The sequence below is a fragment of the Ambystoma mexicanum genome, chromosome 3q (genome assembly GCF_040938575.1).
Source record: "Ambystoma mexicanum isolate Mex_15411 chromosome 3q, UKY_AmexF1_1, whole genome shotgun sequence".
Lineage (NCBI taxonomy): Eukaryota > Metazoa > Chordata > Amphibia > Caudata > Ambystomatidae > Ambystoma > Ambystoma mexicanum.
In genome coordinates this window covers 336,141,119-336,154,532 of record NC_090926.1, presented here as the reverse complement: position 1 = coordinate 336,154,532, position 13,414 = coordinate 336,141,119, and the positions used below count along the sequence as shown (strand labels likewise).

The 13,414-nt window shown below is 45.0% G+C and overlaps 1 protein-coding gene across 1 annotated transcript in view; it reads left to right on the top strand.

Annotated features, from left to right (window-relative positions):
- Positions 1 to 13,414, top strand: part of ITK (IL2 inducible T cell kinase) — a 496,552-nt gene that overhangs the window by 119,899 nt on the left and 363,239 nt on the right. Inside the window, exon 3 of the mRNA XM_069653933.1 lies at positions 8,484 to 8,565. Within this exon, the coding sequence (XP_069510034.1) occupies positions 8,484 to 8,565 (82 nt within the window). The remainder of the gene's footprint in view (positions 1 to 8,483; positions 8,566 to 13,414) is intronic.

Here is a 13,414-nt window from a genome sequence, read left to right as displayed (position 1 = left end):
GAGGTAGATACTCTAGAGACAAGCTCCCTGGGAGAAAGTATACGAGAGACAAGTTGCGAGTATACCATTTGTGAGAACGGGAGTCATGAACATAGAAGAGAAGAAGATTGTTGCAAGGAGAAATAGGAAGACCACAGGAGGTTCTGTGAGAGTTGGAAACTGAAAGACAGACATCACTGAAAGAAGGAAGGGTGGCTTGAAAGTGTAGACAGGGTAATAGGCTTAAACCCTCAGAGCAAACATACAGAAAAGGGGGTCAGACATCCTGGTAGAGAAGATAGGGAGGGCCCTGAGCACCACATTGATCCATTTTAAAGTACAAAGTTGAGAAGAGGAATGAGATGACACCATTACACCGTGGGACAGAAAGGACAGCAAAGGAATAAACATAGCAAGTGTTCAGTGTTCTAAGTCCTCACTGGATACAAGGTCGAATACAGTGATACAGGTGCTGCTGACGCAGCAGGGATATTGGTCCCAGGTAACACAGCAGCTTTATTGACCTGTTCATCTGGAGGTGGGGGGGGTCCTATTTGACTGTTATGTTGGAATACCAGGGGTCATAGGTCATTTCTTGATAATCTCGTCTCTCCATAATAATGAAGGCCCAGATTTGTTGTTTGCAGGAAAGGTGGCTAACTACCGCTTTTTATTTAGATGGCTATGCTGTATTATTTCACCCTCTTTGCGGCCATCAAAGGGCCGGCCGAAAGGTGGGCTTTGCATTGGAGCTAAAGTGGCTGATAACATCACTGAATTCCCAGCATTTATATCACATGGGAATTTGCTCTGTGCTCGCATAATTTTTAAGATGGATTTCTAAACTCTGACCTGGTGGGCAGAGGTTTAGGAGGCCACCCTCAGTTTAGTGAAACAGGGGAACCTTCTGGACAAGCCAGACCAATCAAGGTAGCTTGGCAGGTGGTCAAGACTAACTGCCTCATCACGAGTTTGGCAGTAACCCTTAAATGCGGCGGTAATGCTATTACCACCCCATTTAAGGGTCCGCCAAATGATAGGTTTGGCAGGATTTACCCCCAGCTCTGAGCTGGGGGCAAATCCGCAGTGATTTTGCAGATTTTCAGCACTATTACGGCCACGCTAATATCGCTGGCGGTAATAACGGTGACAATTCCCGATTGGGCCCAATGGGGAATGGGGACTTAACCGTTCTGCCAAACCCATGATCCGGCGGGGTTTGATGGTAATGCTAATACCGCCGGGGATACCGCCCAACTCATGATGAGGCCGTAAGTCTCAGGAGGGGTGAGAGTGATTGGAAGCCCACAATGAGCACACACAGCAACGAACCACAAATTACTCTTAGACAAGTGTATATGAAAAATATATATACATTTATTGTCGGCAGGACCAATAGACACAAGTAAACTTTAGTTATGCACAAGCAGTTACCACACAGAATCCTCCTACTCAATAACATATATACATTCCTAATGTGACACAGTGGTAAAACATATCCACAACCTGTAAGGAGGAGGGTTGGTTAACACACTGGGTGCATTAGACAATTCTTCAGAGTTGTTCCCTAACCTACGAGCCCAGCCCTAAGAAGAGGGGAGCCTTGTGCTCAACAGTACAGATGTGCGTAAAAACGCACAATTGCGCTAGCAGCACAAAAAGCGGGTCTTCTTGGGAGGGATGTAGCAAGTCAGCAAGGAGCTTGAGGCGATGGAGAATTGGTTCCCACTATTCGAGCAAGAAATAGCTAGGGACCGCAGGCTAACCCAGCCAAGATTGAATGCCTTTAAGGGATACTCGTGCGTAAAAGTAATTGTTTGTGCCAGGGGGCCACCGGTAAGTGATGCAATTACTCACTGACCCTCGGCACAGTCTGGACCAAACTTTGCCAGTTCAGTCGAGGTTGCGAGTAGGTTCGAGTCCTGCGGTTTTGCGGCCGTTGGCTCACAAGTGACTCTCAGCGGCTGCAGGATAGAACGATTGTCCATGATGGCACAGTTTCCTTTTCTCAGCTTCCAAAGGAGGTATGAGGAAAATTCTGGTGCAGCAGGCTTCAGGGCACAGGATAGCAGAACGGCAAGGGCCCTATAGTTACCGTCACTACCAGGTAGTGAAGCGGGAATCACAGATGGGGGCCGCATTACGCACTCTCCTAATTTGGGACCCGGAAGAGCGAGGCCTGCAAAACTTGGTGGGACAGTGAACGGGACCAAAAGCAAGCAGTGTCCCAAGTCTTGGGTTTGCATTCGAGATAGCGGCAGTTCTGCGGGATACCCTGAAGTAAAGCTGGACAGTTCACTGTTTGGCACAGGAACACTTCCGAAGGGGCTCGTTCGGAGGGTAAGCAGGGGCTGCAGAGAGTAGTTGTTCCCATTACTACAAAAGGGCGAAGCACCTTGGCAGGCCTTCTTGATCGAAGAAGAAAGCAGGGGTCTGATGGGACAGCAGAGGGCGAAGGGTGACAAAACCTTCCAAAGCGTCTCTGGCAGTTTCACAAGTCTGTGCCTTCATACAGGAGGCTTGCCTCCTTCTGTAGTTCAGTGAGAACTCAGGTGATCGACCTGGAATGGATGCAGAGCCCCTTCTCTTTTCCAAGATTAGCTTCGTGCCAAAATAAAAGATCTGCTCTCATGCAGGCATCCCAGTCATGGACCAATCATGTTCCACAGTGGTCTGAGTCATGCAGGTACTCCAGACATCCTGACACCAGTAGTGTGGATTGGGACCAGACAGTCCCAACCTGCTTCTTGGGCGCACACACACGTGACAAGCTGAAGCCTGCGAAAGAGATCGGTTTTTGCAGGAGACTGCATGCCCAAATAAGGAAAACCCGGGTTACTCGACCTGGGTGAAGGCAAGGGACAAAATGCCATGGGACAGAACTCAAGACTTTGTGGCTCGGCCATTTTCGGACCTGGCCATAGTCTTGAACCAAACGTGGTACACGCGATGTGATTCAGCAAAATGAAGTAAAACATTGATAAAAGTAACTGCTGTCACCAGTTCATCTCAGGCACACTCGTACAATCACCAAAAAATCCTTTGAGTGTGTCCAGTGCCATAAAACAAATAGGATCCCAGCGCACGGTACTGGAAGGTACATTGTGCACTTTTAAAAAAGTTACCAAGAAATGGCAACATTGTCAAAGACTAAGGGCCACATAGTTTACCAGTACAGACAGTCTGAAGGACGTGTCAGTTTCCCCATAACAAGTGAGCAAAAGCCCAGGGGAGTACAGCAGAAGGCTGGACTCCAGTGGTAAAAATTTAGGATAGGATAGCCAAACAAAAAGCTAAAGTTTTGGGGGCCCCATAAATGGAGGGAAAATGTACACATAAATTAAATCTTTTCTAACAATTAACAACTCAATGTTTGGTCTGAGGTGCCATTCATGTGGCAAGCCTATATAATCCTCCAGTAGGTGACACTACAGCCTAGCTAATTGAAGTGGTAGTCGAAACATTTAGAAATGGTCACATCCAATATCCCAAGGGTGGAATCATTCTGGTGGGGGATGTTAATGATTACTGTGCCTGTACTATACAAAAGAATGTGAGGGGCAGCAATAAGGGTCTGGCTGGAACTAAGGTTAAAGAAAGGCGGGGGGTTGTCAGAGTTTGATCTTACCCCTCCTGTTTATCAAAGAGGGAGAATCACAGATTTCGTGGTCTAATGGAATACATAGTAGCTGTATTGATTACTGATTCTAAAGTTGCTAGATATTGTCCTGAGCTCGAAAATGTGTCTTTTACTGCTAATGATCATCTGATGCTGTTTATGAAGTGCTCAGGGCCACCCCCAAAACCTGGTAAAATACTGAGGGTAAACCCTATGGTTAGCATTGAGGGAAACAGGTTACGGTGGACTGCAGTCAACATACAAAAATTCAAACCCGCCTTGGGCTGCTCTGGTGTGAAGGGGTAGAACTCCTGAGGGAATGTAAACGGGGCTTAGAGAAGTTGAAGGATATTTATACCTCCCTGGAGTATAGGCACATACTAAAAAGTAAACACAGGGGTAAGCCAGGAGTCAGGTTCGACCATGGGATAGATAAAAAGAAAAAAGAGCTTAATGCGTTAGTCCAGAGAACTAAGAGAAGCCACATTCTGTCATGGAGGTAAAAGCAGAGATTATAATGGATGCCAGGGCCAGATATAAGACATGGCTGCAGCGGTACACATCTTCGAAGAACACGGCTGGCTGGAAATTCATTAAACATCTGATTCGGACCCATGACAGCAAGAAAATCTGGCACCTTATTCGTAGCTATAGGTCGGGCAGTATTGCCAAGGAAATCTGTTGCATACCAGGGGATGAATGGGGATTCTTCATTGAGACTTCATATTGGTGGGAAATAGAATTTAGTCCAAATGAGGAACCCAAGTCAATGCGTGAGTCATTGGGATGCACGTATGTTAGGGAGGTGAACATGGTGGCTATCATTACTAAGATTAAGGGCTCCCAGGCTACTGGCCCTGATGGTCTTTCTAATGCAGTCATCAAGAGTGATGCCCAGTTCTGGGCTCAACTGCTACAACGCCTATTTCTAGAGATATGTGAAACCGGTAGCATCCCTTCCGCTTGGAAATGTTCAATATTAATACCCGGTCCACAAAAAAGACCCAGATGCCAACCGTTAAACTATCGGCTTCTGGCCATGTTGTACTGCAGTTCTAAGACTTTTGCTAACATGTTGTTGGATCTTTTATCCTCCTGGGTGGCAGAGCGTGGTTTACTGAATATTTTATTTTATATACCGGAAAGGGCTGCGGGACATCCCATTTGATTTGGTGATTATAAACCTAACATCAGATACACAAGGCTATCCGGACACAGCACCATACCTGTGTTTTGTAGACTATTCTGCTGCTGTTGCCAGCATATTGAGATCAATACTCTGGGAAAAGCTGGTAAATTGGGGCATATATCCCTCCTCTATTATACTTTTATAAAGCGCTATATAACGATAGACAGGTCACAGTTCCATTTCTCAGGAGGGGGTTCTGTCTAGATCCTTTCATACAAACAGAGGGCTTAAGCAGGGTTGCCCACCACTGGCAGGTAATCACCCGCCGAAGTACGGAAGTCAATTTCTCACTTGCCTGATGCACACGAATTATGCCATTATATCAGATCACACTGCAGTCGGCTTGCAGCGCTCCCTCGATGCACTCCATTTATTTGCCCATCAGCATGGTCTTAGCCCTAATGGTATTAAAGCTAAGAACATGACGATTGGCAAAAGGGCGTATATCGCCCCATCGTTTGTTTGTCACCTGGGTGGTGCCAAGTTAGAGTAGATCAAGGAAGATAAATATCTAGGCGTCTGTATCAGGGTTAGCATTTCATCTCGTATTTGGCTGAGGGAATTATGCCTAAAGCTTGGCAGAAGTGGCTGACAATCAAAAAGATCATTGATGCATAAGGAGGACACTCTATTGAGGGTCAAATCATTGCCTATAGGACATCAATTGTGCCAGACATATTATATGCCCTGGAAGTTTTTCCGGAGAGGGCAGTTTCCTAGGTTAGAATAGAAAATACTGCAGTCTTTACTTACCCTCCTTGAGAGGGTTCCCGTAGAAGCTATAAGACTGGAACTCGGTCTGCCCTCTCTTCTCTCACTCTGGAAAATGTTTGCGTGCAAGTTCTGGGCATAAATGTATTATGGTTGCCTCTGGGGAGATACTCTACTAAGCTTGGCAGTTACCCATGCCAGCAGATTCACTAAAAGTGTATGGTTTAGGGAGCTAGAGGGAATGGTAATGCATTATTTTATTGAAATTGTAGTACATGTCCCTGAATCATGGCTTGAGTTTAACCTAGCTAAAATTGAAAAGAAGTCTAGACGTCATGACACCGACCAGGCTCTGACTCATTTGTCTAAATTGCGCAGATATGAGATCTACTCACATCAAGGTTTCTGTATTGATCAACCAATGAGCTATCTCACAAAGCACTGTTTACCGGCTCTGATCAGATTCATCTTATCTGTTCGTTTGTACACTCTTCCTGTTTTAGAAAACACAGGCATTTGGACAGAGCGACTGCCCAGACTATGTGGGAACCGAGTTGTGTCCCTGTGTCATATTTTAACCCAATGTGAAGCACTGAGCCCGGAATACGAGAAAGGCTACAGTAAATGTGTTCTCCACACATCAGATCAATTCTGGAGCCTGCTATTTAGTGCAGAGTCATTGGTGATTCTCTCATCGGTTTACTACATATGGCAATTTTTTATCAGGGAAGTTTTTATTTAGTAAATGTATTTGTATCAAAGTATAGACTGGCTACTCAGTACAAAGTTGGAATATGAATTGTTTTTTTAAATTAATATTGAGGTATATGGTGCTATTGTATATTGTGTAGTGTATTGTTTTGTTTAACAGTGTAAAAGGTGACAATAGTCAAACAAATGCACTTAAATAAAAAAAAGGGAAAAAAAGAAATATACATAGCAAGGGAAGAGCCCAGGAGGAACCCCAAGAGGAGAAGGAGAAAAGTGAGAGTAGGGACATCCTTCACCACCTAGTTCCACTGGGCTGCAGGACATCTGCTCAGAAACACCAACCTAGAAGCCACCCTAGTTGGAAGTTGTTGCTGGAGTGCCAGAAGACCTCTGTGCCAAAACCACCTAGAGTTTAGTGAACAGGGGAACCTCAAAAGCATATGTCTGCCAGAGAGCCATTGGATCATGACTGGAGAAAGTCTTCAACCCCAGGTAAAAGTCGTAGTAACAATATCCTCCTTGAGAAGGCACCTTTGAATTGAGACTTTTTTTCATTTGGTTGAGACTTAAAGGAACTTTTCAACACTTTGTTTTGTGCCCTTCCCTTAGCTGGGATTATTGGGATTATCTAAATTCTTTTCTGTAATTTAAATGGACTGAGTATTGCTTTGGTGGAACCCCTGTGTAGAAATAGGGGAGGACCCTGTTCTGGTACAAGAATGTCCCCTTCCATCACTTCACATCCTAGCTCTTGTAGAGACTTACATACCGAAATGTGGCGTCACAATCATTTTGGCATTTTGCTTATTAAGTTATCTCTTTAAATTGGCATGTTGTATTTATTGTGTACACTGAAAGGGTAATACAATGTCTTAAAATGATGCTTGTGTGTTTATGTCTACCTTTTGAGATTAACGTGGCAAACAGACAGTCATAGCCATAGTACGGCCTGCTTATTACAATGGTTATCTATGTGAAACCATCATGGGTGGTGAAGCTGCTGTAGGGGGGCTCTCCCTCTGCAGATGTCTTCTTCTAGGCATTCCTGGATTCGGATTCAGACTGATTTCAGTGGTCAGGTTTTAACAAGAATCTCTTAATGTCAAGGATATCTCACTAATAGCAGCCGGGGTCTTGATGATAGTCTTTTGGGAAATGTGCATATGCCCTTGTCAGGAGTTGGGGTCTTTATAGCAGTCCCTTTGGGTCACATATAGACCTTAGGATTGTAGGAACAGACCATCAGCAGGCAGTGTCTTAATGGCAGCCCGTAAGGTCATGGAAAACCACTATTGGCACACAAGGGGCCACATTATGAGGGTGGTGCTAGTCATGGCGCTATTAATGCCATGACTAGCACCAATAACGGGACCGTGTCTGCCCTCGTTCAGTGGGGACTTACCGGTCCAGTCCGACCTCGGCGGGACCGATAAATCCCCATTGTAAAAGCCATTTTCCATTCCTATTTGAGCCCCCATAGGGCTCAATGGGAAGGCGTCAATAACGGTACTGCAAATTGCGGTACCGTTATTGACCCCAGTATCCCTTAACGGGTCCCATCCATAACGCCTGGTAAAACCAGGCATTAAGGGACGGACCCGCTAAGGGACCTCGGAATAGGGCGTAAAGGGATTACCGGCACCAGTGCCATTATCGGTGCCCAGTATCCCTTTGCTCCCACCTCAGAATGAGGCCCAAGGTCTTGCTGGCACTTTATAAGCATCAGGGATAGTAGCTAACAATAGCCAGGATGTTCATGGGAGTCTTATTGGGCCAGTCACAGTCAAGCATTATTAGGAGCAAAGCTCTTGATGCCTGTCTCTTACAGAGGGTAGATTACTAGCAACCGCTGGATCCTAGATTGCATGCTTTTAGGATTGTAGACAAGTTTATATCAGCAAATCGGTTTAGAATCTTAATCACTTCTGGCCCGGAAATGACTACTATCAGTAGCTAGAGTCTTTGTGTCACTCTGATATGAATAGGGATAGACAGCTATCACCAGCCAGGCTTTTGATGGAATAGTTCTAGGTGTGCAATGGTATCTTCAAGCATGGCCTGCTAGGGTCACCAACTGTTTGGTCCAGGGTGTGGATGAATGTTGTCAATGAATCAGAAATAGACTGGGGTCAACATCTAGGGCCTTGATGCCAGACTTCCAAGGTTGTGGACAGACTGTTATCAACTGTTACAGGCACGGAGCATTTTGTTCATGCTTTAGTTGACAAATTGATTTTAACTGGGAATCTCTGACTGTCTCTTCCTTCTTCTCAGGTTGTTCATGATAACTATCTCCTGTATGTGTTTGCCCCAGACAGAGACAGTCGTCAGCGCTGGGTTCTCTCACTGAAAGAAGGTAACCACTGTAACCTGTCTGTTCTCTGTATCGTTTAATGTGTTTCCTGCAAATAGACTGAACATTGAGTGTGTGCTTCCTGAGCGGTCTAACCACAGACTTTCCGAGTGCAGTCTGAATTCAAACAGAAAGGTGCAAAAGGACTGTGGGGAACCTCAGCCCTAAAGTGATAAGTCAAGGGCTAGGCTTATGGCGCATTAGCAGATCTATGTCGCCCCGGTATAAGAATAGCAGAACAACAGGCAGTGCTAAAGAGCACTTTAAGTGATAAGGGGCAAAGGAATACAGCACTGGTTATATTTTACTTGACCAGGTTTGAGTTTACAATAAATCCACTCCCTAATCCAGAGTTAGTCTAAGCCCACCCACTTCCCAAACAAGAATTCACCACCTTTGTCCTTTGAGTCCCCCAAACCCACTCACATAATAATTACCAAAACAAACTCCTGATGGTGTTCCTGGCATCCAGGAAAACATTCCCCAGAAGAGTTTCCAGCACTTCCTCTATTGTATTAAAAGTGCCATTTAATGTACCAGCTAGTTCTTTTAAACTTATCACATATAGGTCATGCCCACATGAGATCACACAACAACACTATCCAGTGTGCACATACCACGGACATTAATTACACATGCTTATGTACCAAGCAGTGGACTCTGATCCCATGATAAAATCTGGCTAGTTCCCGTTGCCTGACCTTTTCGATGGCTGATGGCCTACACGCCTCTTGTGAGACACTTGTGCCAGGCGTGCCATCCATCCAACCCTTGTATCTGTCAAATGTTCCCATATTTCTTTAAATTTTCTTTTCATTCCTTTCACCAATTGCAGCCCTGCGTGTTACATCAGATTGTCCCTTGTCCAGAGTGTATAATTAACATATTTCTGACATCCTTTAACCCTTTAATTTTGATAAACATTGGCAACACCTCTACCCTTCTCCTAGCCCCCATAGGTACACCAAACTGTCAATTTCCTGGAACTGCCTTTACAATGTCTCCTATATGGCCTGTTGTCATGCCTCTGTAAAATAAACAACCCCTTTCCCAACACACTTTAAGCCAAACTCCCATCTATCACCTGAAGAATAAAAGTTCCAAGAAAACCTTTTTTAATTCTAATTTCCCTTCAAGAAGAATTGATCTTTCATATGGAAACGTTAAGAGAGACTCGCCAAATACTTTGCATCTAGTGACATCAATGGACCTCAATTCCCACAACCACCTATGTACTGAGACAAGGAGAATGAAGGAATTGATGCAGAGCAACAAGAGCCTCAAGCTCACTAAGCCTGCTAATTGTTTGGTGAAAACACCTGTGTGCGGGACATTTAAAACTAGCAACCAAACTATGAGAGGTAGCTCAAGAGAAGATGTTGGATCTTCCGCAGAGGTGTGCAAACGCTGGAGACATGAGGCATGTGGTGGAGCAGAAGAGCTCACCAGCAGAGAAGGAAAGTAATGTTGCATGAGTAGGAAGTGCCGTGGAGATGCCAGAAGTTGCGAGAGGATTCCTGGGCACTCAGTAGCTCGAAGAGGCAATGTTGTCCTTACTGGAACCTGAAGGGAAGCAGACATGCAGGAGCAGAGCTGCAGGGGAAGCCAGAGAGACGTCAGAGCAGCCCAGAGAGGTAAGCAAGCCATAGTGGATCGCTGCGTAAGCACAAATGGGACTGAAGAGGCTATATAGAGCAGTGAGTCAGCCCAAGCAAGGTGGTGACCCGGGGCATTTCGGCAACCGCACCAACGACAAGTTGAATGTTGTAAAGCTGCAGAGACAGGAAGAATAAGAAGATTGTTTGCAAGTCAAATGGACAGAGTTCAAACCCAATCCCCAATAACATATGAACGCATGGATTGCAGATGTGAGGGAAGCTTAAACAAACATTAAAATAGGTATACCAAGTCAAAGAAGGTATATGTGACTTTGAAAGTAAAGCGGAACTGTGATAAAACAATTGAGAAGTCCTGGCAAGGATATACCATTCAATTGGAAGTACAGGAGGAGAACTCCTGGCAAGAGTATACCAGGCAGTTGAAAGTACAAGAGGAGAAGTGCTGGCAAGAGAAGCATACCAGGAAGTTGAAAGCATAAGATAAGTCCTGCCAAGAATATACCAAGCAGGTGAAAGTACAAGAGAAAAATCCTGTCAGGAGAGTATACCAGGCAGTTGGAAGTGCATATAGAGACCTGGTAGGGGAGTATACCAGGCAGATTGCAAACCTACAAGGGTAAAGTGGGCCTCATTCAAAGTCAGCTGGTCTGGTAAAAAAGTGCCAGAATTCATTGATACCGGAACTTTACCGGACTGGCTGGAGGTAAGGCATGCACCCTACAGGCAAAAAAAGCCATTATTTCCGTCATATCACCTCATGGATTCCTATGTGACTCCATGAATAGGGATTAACACGTCACTCCGGTACCCATAATCCAGCGGCAATGCCGCCGTGCTGGGTGCCAGAAACGGTAACAACATTTGCTTCTATACTCACTGCTCTACCGCGATACTGGTAATGTTAAAATGAGGCCCAGTAGTTTTAACAAAGAAGGAACTTGTGTTAAAGAAGGACTTACAAGGCTAAAGAGCCTTTTGTCTAACAGGATTGTTGTAGGCCAAGTAATACATAAAGAACTATTAGACCAAGAGGCATTGCCAAACCATTAAATAATCCAGGGGAAGGGAATCACCCTCTGGAACAAAGGTTTTTTCATCTTGGAGAACATTTACCTTTTGATCTATTCTATTTTTTATTTATGAACGCTCTTTGCCAATACCAGGTTAAAGATATTTCCCTTCTCATTTTGTTATTTTGTTTGTAGTGTCAGGATGGAATGTTTGGACACAAGGACGGCTTTTGATTTTGGAGGGTAGGGAAACTCCTCTTTAGAGCAGGGTCAGAGAGGCATTTTCCCAACCCGTTTAGGTTAATGAAAGTCTTTATCCAAAAACATGAAAACTTTGTGTCCAGCTTTAATTTCTGACCCCTCGCAATACCCAGGAACTACGTTTAGCTCCTGTTTATCCAGTCTTAATTTTGGTCCCTGCAAGTTGTATTTACATCATACAGAAAAAGAGCGAAGGGGAAGGGCCACCTGATACTTCTAGTCATGTGCTTTCCCATGTTCTCTGTCTCAGACGTCTGTTAGGTTAATGTCCTTAGTAACAGCCCCTGAGCTGTGGTGTGCTCCAGTTACATTCCGGGTCTCTGCAGAAGGCAGCTGTGAATAAAGTCTGATGAAATTAATAATAACAAGTCAACCAACGATGAACAAATATATGGTTAATATAAGACCTGCAATTACATTTTAGTGTCCAGTGGACTAATTGAGTGGCGCCTGTATTTGAGTATGAGCAAGGTTCATGTTTTGATGGGGAGTTAACATCATTTTATGTAGTTCCTAGAAGGTCATTTCCTGCTCTCCCAGACCAGTGGAAGCACTGTGTGCTTTTATTAAACTAAGGCTGTGCTAAGGGGAACAGATTCCAACGATGTTCACGTAGACATGGCCAGTAAACCTTCTACTGTTTCAGTACATAGGTTGTAGCAACAGTCGCTCAAAACAGGGTTACAAATGAATATCCACATTTACATGCATTGGATGTCATGGTCTTTACCCCTTACTAGAACCTACAGAGGCAAAGAAGAAAAGCATGTTGCATTTTCTTGTCCCTTTCTGGCCAAGCCTATCCCCTTGTTTTTCTACATTCATTACAATACTTGCCCTGAAGTGGCCGCCCCAATCCAAAATGAATGGGTGCTACATTATTTAGCTTGCTTCTCACAACCCCTTATGCCATTTCCTCAATACCTCCATCCCCCACTGCCTTGTCTGGGCCTTCCTGTCCAGCTGTCTCTGTTGTTGCTCCAACCCATTCTCCCAGGATGACTCCCAATATGTAGACTCCTATTTCTTGATGGTCTGAGAAATGTTTCTGGTCCATGCCACTGCTTTTCCAATCTACTCAGCTAAAGCTTAAACCCTCTTTGCTACTTTCCCACGCTCCATTTCTCAAGTCTGGAACAGCACACTCACCTGGTAATGCTGATACCTGAAATACCCTATTAATCCTCAATACAGAAAACAGCATACGTGTCCCATTTTCCTAATATCCGTAGGATGCTTCTAATAATACACTGAGAGCATGACCAGATGGCCAAATATTTGTCCTCCATGTATTCACCTCTTACTTTTCCTCTACCCATGCCATCCTTTAGGAATTCTCCTGCCCATTTCAGCTGCTGCTGGCCCCTACCCCGAAAGCCCTTTTCTTATAATAAAAAGAACTATTCACTCTAGCTTACTGGTTATTGTCACCAGAGGCTGACCCCTCTCATTCATTCTTGTCGAAATCTAAAGAACATATGCTTTGTTCTGTTCATTAGCACCCTGGGTGGGGGAGCCAGCCAATCAGGTGGCTAGGAACGCAGGCAGACACTACCAGTGAAAGTCTGCGTTCGAAGCCACCTGATGGCTGGCTCCCCCACCCGCAATCTTCCCCTGCCAGCTCTGTTTGTTTTTTGGTTCCATCTCCCTCCCCCATCCCACTTACCTGATTGCAGTGGGGGGGATCCGCCGCCGCAGCTCCTTTCCCCGTGTGGCCACCATGGAAATGGAAGAGGGGTTCCGTATGGATCCCCGCCTTCCAATTCCCTGGCGGGCATGTTGGTATAGTATTTTCTCTCCGAGAACGGGACGCTGTGAAGCGTTCCGTAAACAGAGAGAATATTTTTGTTTTTAACCATTTAGTACCCGTGTAGTGCACTACATAAGTGCTAATGGCGATATGCAGCTCAGTGACTGGACCCACCATGTATATCACCTCAGTAGTTACCACCCTAGAACACC